The sequence below is a fragment of the Phyllobates terribilis genome, unplaced genomic scaffold (genome assembly GCF_046119375.1).
Source record: "Phyllobates terribilis strain yellow unplaced genomic scaffold, ASM4611937v1 Scaffold_4__5_contigs__length_816908805, whole genome shotgun sequence".
Lineage (NCBI taxonomy): Eukaryota > Metazoa > Chordata > Amphibia > Anura > Dendrobatidae > Phyllobates > Phyllobates terribilis.
The window spans coordinates 522379066-522399157 of NW_027362764.1; the positions used below are offsets into that span (position 1 = coordinate 522379066).

The 20092-nt window shown below is 39.8% G+C and overlaps 1 protein-coding gene across 3 annotated transcripts in view; it reads right to left on the reverse strand.

The window, feature by feature from the left end:
* The window catches only part of ATP9B (ATPase phospholipid transporting 9B (putative)), a 383456-nt gene that overhangs the window by 219819 nt on the left and 143545 nt on the right, over positions 1 to 20092 (reverse strand). For all 3 annotated transcript variants that reach the window (XM_073678911.1, XM_073678910.1, XM_073678909.1), the window contains exon 10: positions 18614 to 18689. In XM_073678911.1, coding sequence (XP_073535012.1) covers positions 18614 to 18689 — 76 coding nt within the window. The remainder of the gene's footprint in view (positions 1 to 18613; positions 18690 to 20092) is intronic.

Sequence of the window (20092 nt, forward strand, 5' to 3'; positions counted from 1 at the left end):
GATATATTTTTGTCTTGCTTCTTTTTTGCTAGTGTGAACATGCCTCTGTTTCTTGTATGTCTGCCATCTTAGACCTCAGTTCACATTGTCTGGTTTTTTGACTTGTTTGCATTCTGTGCAATTTAAGGGTGTGGCATGCCCTTTGTTGAGCTGATTGGTATATATGTAGCTTACCACGGGCCTAGGTGGTCTGGAGTTGGGACCCGGTCCTATTTGTCTACCCTTTTATATGCATTACTTCAACTTTGATATACAGTAAGGTTTTTAATATAGGCAGTATAGGTACCGTCCCAATTTAGGGTCACCTTGCCGCTGGTGGGACGGCTTGTATACTTTTTTTGATCAAAAATAGTTCACTAAGTACCCTATATTTATTATGCAATTTTGCTTTACATTTATATATAATTATGGTAGGGTATGAGATATATTTTTGTCTTGCTTCTTTTTTGCTAGTGTGAACATGCCTCTGTTTCTTGTATGTCTGCCATCTTAGACCTCAGTTCACATTGTCTGGTTTTTTGACTTGTTTGCATTCTGTGCAATTTAAGGGTGTGGCATGCCCTTTGTTGAGCTGATTGGTATATATGTAGCTTACCACGGGCCTAGGTGGTCTGGAGTTGGGACCCGGTCCTATTTGTCTACCCTTTTATATGCATTACTTCAACTTTGATATACAGTAAGGTTTTTAATATAGGCAGTATAGGTACCGTCCCAATTTAGGGTCACCTTGCCGCTGGTGGGACGGCTTGTATACTTTTTTTGATCAAAAATAGTTCACTAAGTACCCTATATTTATTATGCAATTTTGCTTTACATTTATATATAATTATGGTAGGGTATGAGATATATTTTTGTCTTGCTTCTTTTTTGCTAGTGTGAACATGCCTCTGTTTCTTGTATGTCTGCCATCTTAGACCTCAGTTCACATTGTCTGGTTTTTTGACTTGTTTGCATTCTGTGCAATTTAAGGGTGTGGCATGCCCTTTGTTGAGCTGATTGGTATATATGTAGCTTACCACGGGCCTAGGTGGTCTGGAGTTGGGACCCGGTCCTATTTGTCTACCCTTTTATATGCATTACTTCAACTTTGATATACAGTAAGGTTTTTAATATAGGCAGTATAGGTACCGTCCCAATTTAGGGTCACCTTGCCGCTGGTGGGACGGCTTGTATACTTTTTTTGATCAAAAATAGTTCACTAAGTACCCTATATTTATTATGCAATTTTGCTTTACATTTATATATAATTATGGTAGGGTATGAGATATATTTTTGTCTTGCTTCTTTTTTGCTAGTGTGAACATGCCTCTGTTTCTTGTATGTCTGCCATCTTAGACCTCAGTTCACATTGTCTGGTTTTTTGACTTGTTTGCATTCTGTGCAATTTAAGGGTGTGGCATGCCCTTTGTTGAGCTGATTGGTATATATGTAGCTTACCACAGGCCTAGGTGGTCTGGAGTTGGGACCCGGTCCTATTTGTCTACCCTTTTATATGCATTACTTCAACTTTGATATACAGTAAGGTTTTTAATATAGGCAGTATAGGTACCGTCCCAATTTAGGGTCACCTTGCCGCTGGTGGGACGGCTTGTATACTTTTTTTGATCAAAAATAGTTCACTAAGTACCCTATATTTATTATGCAATTTTGCTTTACATTTATATATAATTATGGTAGGGTATGAGATATATTTTTGTCTTGCTTCTTTTTTGCTAGTGTGAACATGCCTCTGTTTCTTGTATGTCTGCCATCTTAGACCTCAGTTGACATTGTCTGGTTTTTTGACTTGTTTGCATTCTGTGCAATTTAAGGGTGTGGCATGCCCTTTGTTGAGCTGATTGGTATATATGTAGCTTACCACGGGCCTAGGTGGTCTGGAGTTGGGACCCGGTCCTATTTGTCTACCCTTTTATATGCATTACTTCAACTTTGATATACAGTAAGGTTTTTAATATAGGCAGTATAGGTACCGTCCCAATTTAGGGTCACCTTGCCGCTGGTGGGACGGCTTGTATACTTTTTTTGATCAAAAATAGTTCACTAAGTACCCTATATTTATTATGCAATTTTGCTTTACATTTATATATAATTATGGTAGGGTATGAGATATATTTTTGTCTTGCTTCTTTTTTGCTAGTGTGAACATGCCTCTGTTTCTTGTATGTCTGCCATCTTAGACCTCAGTTCACATTGTCTGGTTTTTTGACTTGTTTGCATTCTGTGCAATTTAAGGGTGTGGCATGCCCTTTGTTGAGCTGATTGGTATATATGTAGCTTACCACGGGCCTAGGTGGTCTGGAGTTGGGACCCGGTCCTATTTGTCTACCCTTTTATATGCATTACTTCAACTTTGATATACAGTAAGGTTTTTAATATAGGCAGTATAGGTACCGTCCCAATTTAGGGTCACCTTGCCGCTGGTGGGACGGCTTGTATACTTTTTTTGATCAAAAATAGTTCACTAAGTACCCTATATTTATTATGCAATTTTGCTTTACATTTATATATAATTATGGTAGGGTATGAGATATATTTTTGTCTTGCTTCTTTTTTGCTAGTGTGAACATGCCTCTGTTTCTTGTATGTCTGCCATCTTAGACCTCAGTTCACATTGTCTGGTTTTTTGACTTGTTTGCATTCTGTGCAATTTAAGGGTGTGGCATGCCCTTTGTTGAGCTGATTGGTATATATGTAGCTTACCACAGGCCTAGGTGGTCTGGAGTTGGGACCCGGTCCTATTTGTCTACCCTTTTATATGCATTACTTCAACTTTGATATACAGTAAGGTTTTTAATATAGGCAGTATAGGTACCGTCCCAATTTAGGGTCACCTTGCCGCTGGTGGGACGGCTTGTATACTTTTTTTGATCAAAAATAGTTCACTAAGTATCCTATATTTATTATGCAATTTTGCTTTACATTTATATATAATTATGGTAGGGTATGAGATATATTTTTGTCTTGCTTCTTTTTTGCTAGTGTGAACATGCCTCTGTTTCTTGTATGTCTGCCATCTTAGACCTCAGTTCACATTGTCTGGTTTTTTGACTTGTTTGCATTCTGTGCAATTTAAGGGCGTGGCATGCCCTTTGTTGAGCTGATTGGTATATATGTAGCTTACCACGGGCCTAGGTGGTCTGGAGTTGGGACCCGGTCCTATTTGTCTACCCTTTTATATGCATTACTTCAACTTTGATATACAGTAAGGTTTTTAATATAGGCAGTATAGGTACCGTCCCAATTTAGGGTCACCTTGCCGCTGGTGGGACGGCTTGTATACTTTTTTTGATCAAAAATAGTTCACTAAGTACCCTATATTTATTATGCAATTTTGCTTTACATTTATATATAATTATGGTAGGGTATGAGATATATTTTTGTCTTGCTTCTTTTTTGCTAGTGTGAACATGCCTCTGTTTCTTGTATGTCTGCCATCATAGACCACAGTTCACATTGTCTGGTTTTTTGACTTGTTTGCATTCTGTGCAATTTAAGGGTGTGGCATGCCCTTTGTTGAGCTGATTGGTATATATGTAGCTTACCACGGGCCTAGGTGGTCTGGAGTTGGGACCCGGTCCTATTTGTCTACCCTTTTATATGCATTACTTCAACTTTGATATACAGTAAGGTTTTTAATATAGGCAGTATAGGTACCGTCCCAATTTAGGGTCACCTTGCCGCTGGTGGGACGGCTTGTATACTTTTTTTGATCAAAAATAGTTCACTAAGTACCCTATATTTATTATGCAATTTTGCTTTACATTTATATATAATTATGGTAGGGTATGAGATATATTTTTGTCTTGCTTCTTTTTTGCTAGTGTGAACATGCCTCTGTTTCTTGTATGTCTGCCATCTTAGACCTCAGTTCACATTGTCTGGTTTTTTGACTTGTTTGCATTCTGTGCAATTTAAGGGTGTGGCATGCCCTTTGTTGAGCTGATTGGTATATATGTAGCTTACCACGGGCCTAGGTGGTCTGGAGTTGGGACCCGGTCCTATTTGTCTACCCTTTTATATGCATTACTTCAACTTTGATATACAGTAAGGTTTTTAATATAGGCAGTATAGGTACCGTCCCAATTTAGGGTCACCTTGCCGCTGGTGGGACGGCTTGTATACTTTTTTTGATCAAAAATAGTTCACTAAGTACCCTATATTTATTATGCAATTTTGCTTTACATTTATATATAATTATGGTAGGGTATGAGATATATTTTTGTCTTGCTTCTTTTTTGCTAGTGTGAACATGCCTCTGTTTCTTGTATGTCTGCCATCTTAGACCTCAGTTCACATTGTCTGGTTTTTTGACTTGTTTGCATTCTGTGCAATTTAAGGGTGTGGCATGCCCTTTGTTGAGCTGATTGGTATATATGTAGCTTACCACGGGCCTAGGTGGTCTGGAGTTGGGACCCGGTCCTATTTGTCTACCCTTTTATATGCATTACTTCAACTTTGATATACAGTAAGGTTTTTAATATAGGCAGTATAGGTACCGTCCCAATTTAGGGTCACCTTGCCGCTGGTGGGACGGCTTGTATACTTTTTTTGATCAAAAATAGTTCACTAAGTACCCTATATTTATTATGCAATTTTGCTTTACATTTATATATAATTATGGTAGGGTATGAGATATATTTTTGTCTTGCTTCTTTTTTGCTAGTGTGAACATGCCTCTGTTTCTTGTATGTCTGCCATCTTAGACCTCAGTTCACATTGTCTGGTTTTTTGACTTGTTTGCATTCTGTGCAATTTAAGGGTGTGGCATGCCCTTTGTTGAGCTGATTGGTATATATGTAGCTTACCACGGGCCTAGGTGGTCTGGAGTTGGGACCCGGTCCTATTTGTCTACCCTTTTATATGCATTACTTCAACTTTGATATACAGTAAGGTTTTTAATATAGGCAGTATAGGTACCGTCCCAATTTAGGGTCACCTTGCCGCTGGTGGGACGGCTTGTATACTTTTTTTGATCAAAAATAGTTCACTAAGTACCCTATATTTATTATGCAATTTTGCTTTACATTTATATATAATTATGGTAGGGTATGAGATATATTTTTGTCTTGCTTCTTTGAAGCTAATTTGAGCACGGTGGGACACTTCGCATAGGTACCGTATTTTCCGGCGTATAAGACGACTTTTTAACACCTGAAAATCTTCTCAAAAGTCAGGAGTCGTCTTATACGCCGGGTGTCATCTTATAGGGCGTATAATAATGATAATTTATAAGCCCTCCCTGTCTCCAAGACTTTCAGAGCGGTTTCACATCCCTCTGGCCCGCCCTTGTATCCTATTACCGGTACCTCCTTCTCAGCCTCTCTGATCTCGCTCCGGCGGACTGCAGTGACGAGGTGAAGGAGCGCCTCACCGGGAAAGTGTAAGTGAAGCAAGCAGCAGGCGTCCGGGACGCCCGGGGTACGGGAAAAAGAGAAAGAGCGGCGCCATGTCCAGAAAAACACGCCTCTTTCACTCGTCTGACCCGTCCTTGTATTACCTCCTTCTCTGCCTCTCAGATCTCGCTCCTGAGGACTGCAGTGAAGTGGCGCAGGCGCGCATGTGCGAGATCTGAGAGGCAGAGAAGGAGGTAATACAAGGACGGGTCAGACGAGTGAAAGAGGCGTGTTTTTCTGGACACAAAGCCGCTCTTTCTCTTTTTTCCATACCCCGGGCGCCCCGGACACCTGCAGCTTGCTTCACTTACACCTTCCTGGTGAGGCGCCCCTTCACCTCGTCACTGCAGTCCTCAGGAGCGAGATCAGAGAGGCAGAGAAGGAGGTACCGGTAATAGGATACAAGGGCGGGCCAGAGGGATGCGCTACTGCTCTAATAGTCTTGGAGACAGGAAGGGCTAGGCAGGCAGGGAGAGCTGACCAATCCAAGCAGGATTTGTATACAACAACCAGCCAAGAGCCGGTAAGGTTCATCACTTTAAAATTACCATATTGAAATCAAATTGATTTTTTTTTAATTTTTACCATATGTGCGTTAGAAGAGGGGTAGTCTTATATGGCGAATATATCCCAAACTCTATATTTTAACTGGAAAAGTTGGGTGTCGTCTTATATACCCAGTCGTCTTAAACTCCGGAAAATACGGTACATAGAAAAACACTTCTCCAGAGAGAGAGCTGCTCCTGGTAAGGGTCTCATGGCTGTTCTCATTTTAGCAGAATTTTCTCCAACACTTTTACAGATATATGTTCACTCAGTGTAACATTGATCACTGGAAAGCCTTTGTTATCATCCTAGTAATGGACGCAAGATGAATGTATTACCATTTCCACTAACAGCCCAATCAGAGCCAACTTGTGCTGATATGACTACTTAAGATTGCAGTATGACTATAAAGAGATCAAATAAACTAGAACATTTCTAAAATTCCTTGAGTATACATTTTGGTGTGTCTTTTCTTTTGCAGAATACTAAAATATACAATTGTTCTTTATGAAGCTGTATACCCTGCTGCCTTGTTACACAGAATTCCACTCCATTTTCCATTTTTTAGCATTGAGAACACAGCAAGTGTAGGCATGGATTAAGATCATTTTACCTGCTGTTACTCAGTCAATAAATTGCATTGTTTCAGTTGAATGTCAGTTTAAATGGAATCTGTCACCTCCAGAAATGCTATTTACCGGCAGATAAAGTGGTAATCTGCAAGTAAATTGTATTTAAATCATGCCTAGCTGGTTTAAAGGAAGTGCAGCTATAGGTAGAAAATGAAGTTGTATTTTCCCTTCAGCTGCACACTATACTGTGAGTGCACTGTAATCTGTCCCCTGCACATTGTTTGACTACCTGCTTTACAGCTTGTATATGTACAGTGTGTGTGCAGAGCAGGATGGCAATTCATAAGTCAGGGAGTGATGTGAGTACACTTACTGTACAGTAAGCGGTGCCTGTAACAGCCCCCTACACCGCCACAATGATTGGAAATGAGCAGCTGATGAAGAATAAAACTTTGTGTTCTGCCTATAGCTGGTGCTCCAGTAAGTCTGCTAAACATGATTTTAACACCATTTAGGGATTACTCTTCATATCTGCAGGTAAACAGCTTCCAGAGAAGACAGCTTTCCTTTAAAGTACACCAGTGACTGACTATTAATAGCAATAATAATCTTTGTTTATATAGCGCCAACATATTCCGCAGCGCTGTACAATTTAGAGGTTCATATACAACAGTCATAAGAAACATAGATAAAGATAATACAATAATTAAAGCAAAAATAATGATGACCCAGCTCATAAGAGCTTACAATGTACAATGAGGTGGAGGTGACACAAAGTACAGGGGCTTATTTACAATGATGGTCCAGCCATCTTGAGGGGATGAGGGATAGATAAAGGCTGCATAAGATAGTCACCAGCCAATATTTGTAGTGCTTTTGGGTGCGGTGGAGTTTGGTGGAGATTTATGTTTGGAGAAATAATGAATGGGCTATAAAAATATAAAAGGACTTCGATTAGGGAAGGTGATAGGCTGCCCTAAACAGATGTGTTTTTAGGGAGCGTCTAAAACTGTGTAAGTTGTGGTTCATCTCAATTTCTTGGGGTAAAGCATTCCAAAGAATAGGTGCAGCTCGGGAGAAGTCTTAGAGCCGGGGAGGTACAGATTAGAGCGGATGTTAGTCGAAAGTCGCTTGCGGAGCGTAGAGAACGGGTAGGCCGATAAACAGAAATGAGGGGGGAGATATAGGAAGGTGCCGCACTGTGGAGAGCTTTGTGGGTGAGAACAAGCAATTTAAATTGGATCCTATAATTCATGGGCAGCCAGTGCAATGACTGGCATAAAGCGGAAGTGTCCGAGTAATGATTAGCCAGATAGATGACCCTGGCTGCAGCATTAAGGATGGACTGGAGAGGGGAAAGTCGAGTGAGGGGGAGGCCAATTAATAGAGAGTTACAGTAGTCAAGGCGGGAGTGGATCAGGGCAACAGTGAGGGTTTTTGTTGTTTCCAATGTGAGAAAGGGGCGGATTCTAGAGATGTTTTTCAGGTGCAAGAGACAAGAGCAGGCAAGATATTGTATATGGAAGGTGAAAGAAAGATTGGTGTCAAACACAACACCCAGATAGTGAGCCTGCTGGCTAAGTGTTATTGTAGTGCCACACACGGAGAGGGAAATGTCAGATTTAAGAGGTGAGTAGATGGTGGGAGCAGAAGAAATTCAGTTTTGGAAAGGTTGAGTTTCAGATAGAGAGCGGACATGATGTTGGAAACTGTGGCCAGACAGTCACTGGTGTTCTGTAGTACAGTGGGGGTAAGGTCAGGGGATGAAGTGTATAGTTGTGTGTCATCAGCATAAAGATGGTACTGAAAGCCAAATTTGCTGATGGTTTGTCCAATTGGGGCCGTATAGAGAGAGAAGGACTGAACCCTGAGGAACCCCAATAGTGAGAGGAAGGGGGGAAGAAGAGGAGCCAGCGAACGATACACTGAAAGAGCAGTCAGATAGGTAGGAGGAGAACAAGGAGAGAGCAGTGTCCTTTATGCCGATTGAGTGGAGCATAGAGAGTAGGAGGTGGTGGTCAACGGTGTCGAAAGCTGCAGAGAGGTCAAGAATGAGCAGAGAGTAGTCACCGTTACATTATGCTGTCAGAAGGTCATTGGTCACTTTGATGAGTACAGTTTTACAAGTAGGCATTCCATAGATCACAAGCTTCACCTTAATGTATACTGACACTACAAACTACAACATCCAACAATAATTTAGCATAACTTTGTTTGTTTTTTTCACTGCCAGAGTGGTATCATGAATGTCTGTTCCTTGCCCCAAAGTAATATATTTACCAGCCGCTGTCTTCAGCTCTTCCTGGTCACTACGGCCCCTTTCCGCCATCTTGTGACCACAGCTCTTGACTACCAGAAATCAGAGCTCAACTAAATCTATGAGTCTCCTGTTTTGGCACTTTTAGGGTTACACTGAGAAATGACTTCCGGTCTACCCAGCAAACATTGGAGCAATCTGGCAGATCACAACTAGCAGATGACAACCGATGCGGTGCCAAGAACAGCGCAAGGTGGCGACTGATAAAAACACTGGGGCTTTAAACTTTTAGTGAGAGAGCTAATTTTATCCTTAAACATTGTGTCTCATTTTTTCTAATCTGACAAATTTGACTTTATGTGGAAACAACTCTGGAATGCTTCAACATATCCCAGTGACTCGGAGAATGTTTGAATGTGTTTTTGTGACACATTGTATTTTAAACTTTTAAAATTTTTATACACTTAAAATATATTGTCTCAACGCAATAAAAAGTTAATAAACAACATTTACCCTATGTCTACTTTACGTCAGCATAAATTTTCAAATATTCTTTTATTAGGATGATAGAAGAGTAAAGTTTAGCAACAATTTTTAATTTTTTTACAAATCGATTTTTTTTTCCCAATAAAATATGGCTTAGGCCCCAAATTTTTCATTTTCAAAAGGGGTAATAGGAGAATATGCGCACCAAAAAATGCTACAAAATGTTTTAACGAATACGGCAATACTCTATGTGGTCGAAAATGACTGTTTGGGCAAATGTCACACCTCAGATAGAAAGGAGTGCTATTTGACTTTTGTATCACAAATTTGGATGGAATACATTGAGGACGTCATGTCACATTTCTTGAGCCGTAAGGTACAAAAACAGCAGAAACCAGCCCACAAGTAAATCCATTTTGGAAACTAGACTCCATCAAGAAATTCATCTAGGGTTGTGTTGAATATTTTTAACCTATTTGTGCTTCACAAAACTTTATAACATTGTGACATGAAAATTAAAATGTATATTTTTTCCACTACAATGTTGTTTTAGCTCCAAATTTTTCATGTTCTCAAGGGGTAATAGGAGAAAATGGACCCACAATTTTTTACGCAACTTCTACGGAACGCAGTGATATCACATATGTGGTCAAAAACTACACTTAGAACACAAGGCAGGGCTTGGAAAGGAAGGCATGCTGTTTGACTTTTGGAATGCAATGTTGACTGGGATATATTGTGGATGCCTTGTCACATTTACATAGTCCCTGAGGTGCCAAAAAAGCAGAATCCCCTCACAACTGACCCCATTTTGGAAACTAAAGAGTCAAAAGATTCATCTACAGGTGTATTGAGAATTTTTAGTCCACAGGAGTGTCACAGCATTTAATAAGATTCTCTACAGTATTTACACAAGAAAATCCCATGAGAGGTAAAGTATCGAGCAGGAAGTACAGGCAGCCTTGAAAACACCAAAGTAGACAAATCACTAGGCCAAGATGGCATACAGTCCCAAGTACTGCAGGAATTAAGTACTGTGACAGGCAGATCATCATTGCTAATATTCAAAGATTCCATAATAGCTAGGTTTGTACCACATGACTGGTACATAGAAAATGTGTTGCCAATATTAAAAATGGTACAAAATTTGAGCGTGTAAGTGTTACCTCTCCTGTGGGCATAATTTTTGAAGGTTTTCAAAGAGATGCTATCCTGGAGTACATCAAAAATAACCTCACGCATGGATTTATGTGGGATCAATCTATTGAAACTAATCAAATTAGCTTCAATAGATAGTACCTAAGCTACTGCAATGTTCTGCACATGGGGTAAGCAACATAGCAAATCAGAAGAACTAAACTATATTTCTAATTGTGCTAATATTATTATTATTACACCTACTAGATATTGGGATAGGATCTTGGAGATGGGAATACCTCTTTAATATAACTTTAAAGTAATCGAGGCATCTGTTATTTAATATTCTAATTTAATAGTCCTAATTTTTAAGCCACTAAATAAAATATGTGTTACACCTCAATCAGTGCATTCATGACAAATCTATTGCCATACCAGATTTAGAATGCCAACGTTGAAGAATAATACATTTTTATTTTTTTGTTATGTTAAAACATCTACTCATTTAATTCAACATCAGGTATCTTTTTGGCTGTGGCTGACACGTAAATCATTTGCTATACTAAACTATTGTTTTATAGTTCTTTTGCCACCTGAAATAATTTGAGACGTCGTGAATAAAAAGTGATATAATGAAAGATTGGGCTAACAGTTTCATAATAGAGCCTCAGATCCTTGCCATCTCCCATAGATAAGTGTCTTCCCCATCGCTTCTGTACAATGAAGCGACTGATCAATACTTCCATCTTAATTTCCCAATGCATTATGTCTGCCTCTTTCAGGAGATAAATGTGCTATTAATATTAGATGAACATGATCACAAAGCAGGGCTCCCTGACAAACTTACATGTATTGTAAATATTCCTAGCCACCAGGATTACAGAAATAATTAACAATAATTAATCATTTCTTGCAGAGCTGTCGAAGAGGGAGAGAAATCGCAATCAACAAACAACTTATTATCACTACCAAATTAATGCATGGAGAGCTCCATAAAACAGACACAGATATGCTAAGTACGAACATGACAGGCTCTACGACTTTGCATTATAATGTATGTGCTTTAAAGCAAAGGCAAGATTTATGAGCTTTATAGTCAGCCTGCACCAATACAATTTATTGCAGAATATCTATTAAATGCTTCAACTAGTTCAGAAAATGACAACGGACTAGTTTACAATTTAAGACAAAATCACGTTGTACAGATTTTCTTTTCCTTCTTTCTGATCTCTATCATCTTAAATTTCTGCTTCAAGCATTGTTACGATCTACAACACTCTGCAATCACATTGTGGTTACCCTGACTAGCACTTTCTTATAATACTCTGCAGGAGGTTTCACTATTAAAGAAGCACTCCCAATAAAGGATTTTTTATTTTATTATATCGGTGTATATGTGCATGTAATGTAGAGCGTAAATGTTACTATACTCACCTACAGCAGTCTTCTCCAGGATCCAGTGCCGTTCTGCTCCTCTTCTCAGTGACGTCACCTTTCTTCATACTATCTGGATCACTCTATGCTCTGTCTGTGTGTGAGCCAGAAGTCTCTTTTACATTGATAAGACTATGATACCACGTTCTGATGCTCCATAAGCTTACATGGTAAAAGCCCCTCCCGGGTGACGCAGAGCGCAGTGTGACCCGGGAAATCTGAAGAGCGGTGATGTCACTCAGAAGAGGAGCAGAATGGCACTGGATCCCGGAGAAGGCAGTGTTAGAAGAGTATAATAACACTATGAGACTACACATACTACATACACATATACAGTGGGGAAACAAAGTATTTAGTCAGCCACCAATTATGCAAGTTCTCCCACTTAAAAAGATGAGAGAGAGGCCTGTAATTGACATCATAGGTAGACCTCAACTATGAGAGACAAAATGAGAAAACAAATCCTGAAAATCACATTGTCTGATTTGGAAAGAAATTGTTTTCAAATTTGGTGGAAAATAAGCATTTGGTCAAATACAAAGGTTCATCTCAATACTTTGTTATATATCCTTTGTTGACAATGACAGAGGTCAAAAATTTTCTGTAAGTCTTCACAAGGTTGGCACACACTGTTGCTGGTATGTTGGCCCATTCTTCCATGCAGATCTCCTCTAGAGCAGTGATGTTTTGGGGCTGTCGCTTTCAACTCCCTCCAAAGGTTTTCTATAGGGTTTAGATCTGGAGACTGGTTACGCCACTCCAGGATGTTGAAATGCTTCTTACAAAGCCGCTCCTTTGCTTCCCTGGCGGTGTGCTTGGGATCATTGTCATGCTGAAAGACCCAGCCACATTTCATCTTCAATGCCCTTGCTGATGGAAGGAGGTTTGCACTCAAAATCTCACAATACATGGCCCCATTCATTCTTTCATGTGCACGGATCAGTCGTCCTGGTCCCTTGGCACAGAAACAGTCCCAAAGCATGATGTTACCACCCCCATGCTTAACAGTAGGTATGGTGTTCTTTGGATGCAACTCAGCATTCTTTCTCCTCCAAACAGGCCGAGTTGTGTTTCTACCAAACAGTTCTACTTTGGTTTCATCTGACCATATGACATTCTCCCAATACTCTTCTGGATCATCCAAATGCTCTCTAGCAAACTTCAGACAGGCCTGGACAAGTAATGGCTTAAGCAGGGGGACACGTCTGGCACTGCAGGATCTGAGTCCCTGGCGGCGTAGTGTGTTACTGATGGTAGCCTGTGTAACGTTGGTCCCAGCTCTCTGCAGGTCATTCACTAGGTCCCCCCATGTGGTTCTGGGATTTTTGCTCACCGTTCTTGAGATCATTTTGACCCCACGGGGTGAGACCTTGTGTGGAGCCCCAGATCAAGGGAGATTATCAATGGTCTTGTATGTCTTCCATTTTCTAATTATTGCTCCCACAGTTGATTTCTTCACACCAAGCTGCTTGCCTATTGCAGATTCAGTCTTCCCAGCCTGGTGCAGGGCTACAATTTTGTTTCTGATGTCCTTCGACAGCTCTTTGGTCTTCACCATACTGGAGTTTGGAGTGTGACTGTTTGAGGTTGTGGACAGGTGTGTCTTTTATACTGATAAGTTCAAACAGGTGCCAGTACTACAGGTAATGAGTGGAGGATAGAGGAGCCCCTTAAAGAAGAAGTCACAGGTCTGTGAGAGCCAGGAATCTTGCTTGTTTGTAATTGACCAAATACTTATTTTCCACCAAATCTGGAAAAAAATGATTTCCAAATCAGACAGACAATGTGATTTTCAGGATTTGTTTTCTCATTTTGTCTCTCATAGTTGAGGTCTACCTAAGATGTCAATTACAGGCCTCTCTCATCTTTTTAAGTGGGAGAACTTGCACAATTGGTGGCTGACTAAATACTTTTTTCCCCACTGTACACACTTCATAGGAGGGCTTTCTTAAAGGGACTCTGTCAGCACAGAATGACTGTTCAAACCAAGTACAGGCGTTCGGTGCACCCCTGGTGTGGCCAAACATTTAAGTGCATATCCCACCCCAACTACTTGTTTTCCCTCTACTACACTCCTTCTCCTTCTCTCTCTGATTGACAGCTCTGGCTTTAAAGGGCCAGAGAAGGGCAGAGATAGATTGAAAACAAGTAGGTGGGAAGGTGCACTTAAATGTCTGGTCACGCCATGATGCACCAAGCGCCTCTACTTGGTTTGAACAGTCATTCTGACTCACTTAATAAAGACATGAGAAAACAACAATGTGTCACCACTATACCTTTTAGCCTAGTCATAAAGGAATAACCCTGAAAAAATGTATACACTGTGTTTTGTTCAGTGTATTGGTTATGGGGATAGAACCAGCCACAAAGAAAAACTCTCTGTCTCCTAAAGCCCTACAGTGGGCACAACACAGAATGCAATAGTCCCACAGGTTACAATGGCTTCAGGTTACAATATTTAATAGATTTTTCTTGGCGACCTTATGTATTTACTTCATAGGTGAAAGAACATTGAAATGAAATAGTGTGAAGTGTGAATGTGAAGAAGGATCCTAGGTACTTGGCTATCACACAGCACATACCGAGTTGGGATTTACGGTAACTGGATCTATGAGTTGATGGTCTACTGATGGGCATGGAGCACATCGGCACGTGAATAACTCTTCAAAAATACAATTTCCAACCACATTTATCAACTATTTACAAACAAATTCTGTGGTTTGGTGACATCCTACTAATCAGAAACAAGCCCCTAATAGGTCATATCTGTCTTCAGAACAAAAGACTGCTGCAACAATCTTTTTTTTTCTAATAATTTCCAGAATAGAAAAGCAGCTCTCATTCTGAGAGACCTACTGTTTCCATGCATTAAACGCATCGCCACTAACATCGCTGGTATGGCACCAGTGCAGGGGGTGAGTATAAGTTCTCTTGTTTTCCTCTAAGGACTAGAGCATTTAAGAAGGGGTTGTCCATGTAGTGGACAACTCATTTAAAAAGACTATGAACTAAATGCAATATCCTTCAGAGACAAGTATGGTGCTAAAGATCAAGCAAAATAGGTACTAAATACACTAGAAGATCTGAAACAGAGATTGAAATCCAACTTCTAGAGTCCTTTATTCCATCAGGAGTCTAATAAGAAGGTACTGGTGTCATTAGCACTCATAAGGATTAATTGGAAAACAGATATATCACAGTGGTCATGGCTTTGTTACAAACATGCTAGTGTGAACATAAACTCATACTGTAAAATGATTGATTGGTGCAATCCATAAAAATTGCATTATGATGACACATGTTCCATACTTAACATATGATAATAATCGTCAGATTTAGGACCAAGAAAGAAAGAGCAAATGTATCACAATGTAACAGAAAACTGAAAACTAATGAAATAATAACTATTTAACTAACTGACCTCATTCTTCAAATTCCATATCCAGAGTAATGATAAATTCTCTCAAATATTTGCCATTAACACTTTGTAAAAAAGTCACAAGGGTCAAGGTCGGGCCATTGAGAAGTGCTATGGGAATTATGTGGGGAATACCTCAGAAATGTTCGGCTCTGATTGCTGCTGTCCTGACAATTTTAGAGGCGAAAGACCACAAATCGATAGTGCGAAGGATCAGTAACAGTAGTTTAATGTAAGGGCATAAGGGACTCAATGCACAGAAGATAAGGTGCAATGAATCCAAGCAGTAAGTGTCCATTAGGATTTCATTCTAGTTTCTATAGTTTAAAATGTGTAATTAAAAATTCTAAACCAGATCATTATAAGATATGATGTGACACATACAGGAAAGTTTGAAAATTGGACATTATTCTTAAAGAGCACACAAGCTTAAAGGAAACCTGCCATGTCCAGAACCATACTTACCTGCAGACTCAGAATTAATCTGCAAGTAAATAGGTAAATAGCGTTAATATGGTGAGCGGCAGGAGTAATCACTCCCAGGCACATTGACTGACAGTCTGCTCTGCAGCGTGTGTGTGCAATTTGTGTGCAGAGAACGCTGTCCATCAAAGTGCAGGGGAGTGATAACGGCCGCGGCTCACAATATATAGTGACTGTAATCGCTCCCTTCACCGCCCCTATGACTGGAAGCAGGGAAAATATAAATTAATTTTCTCCCTGTAGCTGCTTTTCCAGAAAGGCATGATTTTAATGCTATTTACCTGCAGTTAACGCTATATCGCATCATAGGTTGTGTGTAGACAACTGTAGCAAAGGGTGTGACCATGACAGGGCCTGGAATGGAGGGCGGCCTGCTGGTGGCAGCTGTATGTTCAGCTGAATGTGCCTCTTCAGAGGCACATCTAGTTAAAAACTATGGAGGAGCAGAGAGCCACTTTCTCTCTTCTCCACAATATCGATAAAACCCACTGGCCCATCAAAGACAAGCAGCTGTGGCTGACATCAGATGTCCCATCGCCAGTAGAACACTGACATCACTACATTGCGCCGCCTGCGCTGGGCTAAGGAGGAGAAAAAAGGAGCTGCCCACCGTGGGAGTGGTGACAGGTGAAGGATATGATTGATTTCTTTTATTATTTTCTTTTCATTGATATGTGAAGAGCACCAGAATGAAGGACATTACAACTGTATGGTGGCACATAGGGAGACATTATTACTGTATTTTGGCCATAAGGAGGGCATTATTAGTGTATGGAGCCACAAGGGGGATTTTATTTGTCTATGGGGCCACAATGGGGGACATTAATAATTTCCTCTATTATGGCTCCATACATTAATAATGTCCCCCAATTTGAGCTGTTTCAACTGTAAGGTGGATGTTATTACTGTAAAGAGACAGAAAAGAAGTACTTTATTACAGGATGGATGTCACTGAGGTGGGGGGTTTAGTGCTGTATTTGGGCACAAAAGACAAACATTTTTACTGTATGGGGACAAAAAGGGGAATTTTATTATTTTACTAGGGCCACAAAAAGGGACATAACAATTAGTACTTTATGGGGTCAACAGAGGGTGACATCACTATTGTAATTTAATATGGTTACTGTGGGGGGAACAAAAGGGAGGTATTGTTATATTGTTACTGTGCAGGGCACCAGGGCGGCACTGTGGAACTTGTCTCCTTCATCCAGCGCAGTGTAAAAGTGGGGGAAAATGTGAGGTGGGGGCTCTAGAAGTCATCAGCTTTTAGATGTCTGTTACATTCTGCAGAGCTAGCAATCTATGACAGATGAAGAACAAAAACTAAAAAGAGAATTACTTCACCTGGAACCATCACCGGTGAGTCACTGAATGTACCTGTACTGTATACACTTCTACTATCTACTATGTACTTATACTAACTCCTGTGTATGTATAACTATCACTGGTGATAATATTACTGTTATTACTGTTGTTTTTGTGAGTGATCATTTTCATGGTATTATTCGGTCACTATGTGGTGGTAATATGTGGTCTGGTCACGGTGTGGCGGTATTTGTCCCTTATATGTGGTATTATTAGGCTACTTGTTTTGGTATAGCGGGTTGGTTGCATTCACACACTAAGCAGTGGTAAGATTTGTTGCGGTGGCATTATTATGCTCTTGTATAGTATTATTATTAATATTGGTCTTGGTATAGTAGACTTTGTTCAGTAGTTTGGCAATAATATTTGTTATTTGGTAATTATATGACTGTATTATTTAAAAGTATCACCTAGAAAATGATCCTATTACTGTATGTTCTGTAAGATTTATAAAATTTATGTGAATTTTTTTATGGGGTTTGAACACATAAATGTTTATCTGTTCTAGCATCACTACCTGGGGCCCGTGGTCAACATGCTGTTGCTCATAAGACTTTAGTTATGCCCCTGCTCATCATCAAATATACCTACAGTATATACTGTACACGCTGATCCAAAGCAGTCATAGGAAATTCTGGAAATATGCAATAGACACAGCATATAACTGTCAATGGCTTCAAGTTTTCCTCCAGAGGAAACTATAGGGAAGGTGATTTACTCTTGGATTTTCTCCATTATACTGTATTTAGAAACTGTTAAAAGGGGATTTGCATTGAAAAATGATTTGTAACTATCTAATAACAACTGTTCAGCCTACTGTCTTTTAATCTAATCCTCTGCTCCATTCCGCTGGTTCCCTGACTGTCACATGACTACGTCAGCATGGGAACTTTGCTGGTCGTCGTCAAGTCCTCTATTTCACATTGCTAAACATGCAAAATGCAGCCCCCTTCTAGCATGTCTGGATGATTTTGGCTTGTGCTCAGGAGACGGGTATAGAAGGAGATAAAACCAGGAACCAAAACCTGTGTCGCTCTAATACTGAATTCACATGTCCATGTCTCAAGACCAACTGTGGGTGTTCTGACCTGAAATAACAGCCATATAGGCATACACAGATACTTCAGGTCAGAAGACACTCTGGTTGGGCCAGGTATTGCGATCCGAGCACAAACCATATATTTTGGACGTGGGTAAAAGGTATAATTCTAAGGAAAATTCTGAATTTCTAATGATATGTACTTGAAAAAAGAAAAAAGTCTTTTTCTGACTTCCGTCACTTTATGTTTTTTCTTCAGAAGTCTTTTTTTTTTTTAAGATAAAATGTCTCAAAAACTGAAATTTTAGACAATCCAATCCCATAGGAAAGAATCTAAGGATAGCGAGTGCTATTTAACTTTTGCCAAATTTGCCTTGACTTTGTGAGCTTCCTTCTGTATTGGATGGTGTGTTTATATTATGTAAAGTGCACTTAAACACAAAGAAATATGAAACCATGAAGGGAAAAATGCAATTCTCCTACCAGATGCGACCACTGTGCTGGCCCACAGGGTGTTTTCTATACCAAGGCTTTCATGAATAGATGGGTCTATATCTTCCTGAAATGAAATAAAACAACGTATATTGTAAACAGAAAGAAACACAAAGAAGATGTAAAATAACTGAGCTGTATTTAAAAATGTCAGTAACAGTTTATTTAAGTACTTCCGGACCACCCATACACTTTAAATATCTTTGTGAACAGTGATGTTCAAAAATATCACTGCATAGTATAGCAAATGTATAAGATCATGATGCTACAGCAGAGAGAAGCCGGCTGTCAGACACAGCCAGATTCCTCATAGGGAAGGCAGAGATGGTTTATTACCATCTCTACCTTCCCGATAGCTATATTTCTCCTCTGGACCAAGCGATCACATGATCGCTGGGTGCCAGAAAGAAGCATAAGCTGATGGGTCCTAAGAGACCCAGATCAGCTCCGCGGTGCAGCATTGCAGCCAGGAGGGTAAATTTGCCTGTAACTGGGTAATATATAAGTCACAGTTACAGAAAAAATTAGATAGATTGAAAAGTATTTAAATGTAGAAATGTCCCCAAATGTCTTTTAAGAGAATAGGAAAGAGGCGCTCCCTGTGAATTACCGCTAGCTTTAGGTGATGAGGAATAGGAGGGTGAATTGTTCACCTGGTCAGGTTGTGCTCAGCACAACTCTGTGGAAGAGTGATGTGATGTCGAAATGGACACTGCTCCGACCGCTGTGCTTACACCAAGCAAATGGAGTACTTAATGGATGAAGGAAGTAGAGAATGCCTTATATATGAGGCACTGAAGATGATGAATCTAAATGGTGAGTATAATAACTGGTTTAATGCATTTATCAATGCAACACGTTTCAGAATAGGTACTACTTCTTCCTCAAGCTGTACCTACTCTGAAACGTGTTGCATTAATAAATCGCCAGTTTTTATACTCATCGTTTGGATTCATCATCTTCGGTGGCAGCACTCGATATCCACCACATTCTCTACGTCCTTCAAATGTCATTTATGATCTTATGAGGGAACAATGTATCAAATGAATGAAGGAATGAATGAATAGCAATAAAAATAAAATAAGAAAAAGCTGCTTTAAGTCCAATGTTTATCGTTATTCGCCCAGCGCCAGTTGAAAAAAAGTCTGACATATAAAAATAATTGCTACGCAATTAAAATTTAAATTAATATTAAATTTAAAGTGTATTTTAGTGGTCCTTTGTTGTCATAAAGAAAAAAACTATATGAATATCCAAACGAGAGAAAACTTTACAGTTCTTTAAAGAGAATCGGACATTATAGGATTGGACAAATAGGACATTATCACTGCCATGTCTGATGTGCACGCGACTGCTAGCCTGACTCCACCCCCTGCTGTGATAAGCAGCTCACTATCAACAGACAAAATACAAATAGAGCCTGGTGTAGGCCGGGGTAATTTTCTCAGCTCTGCTGCATGATAAATTTAA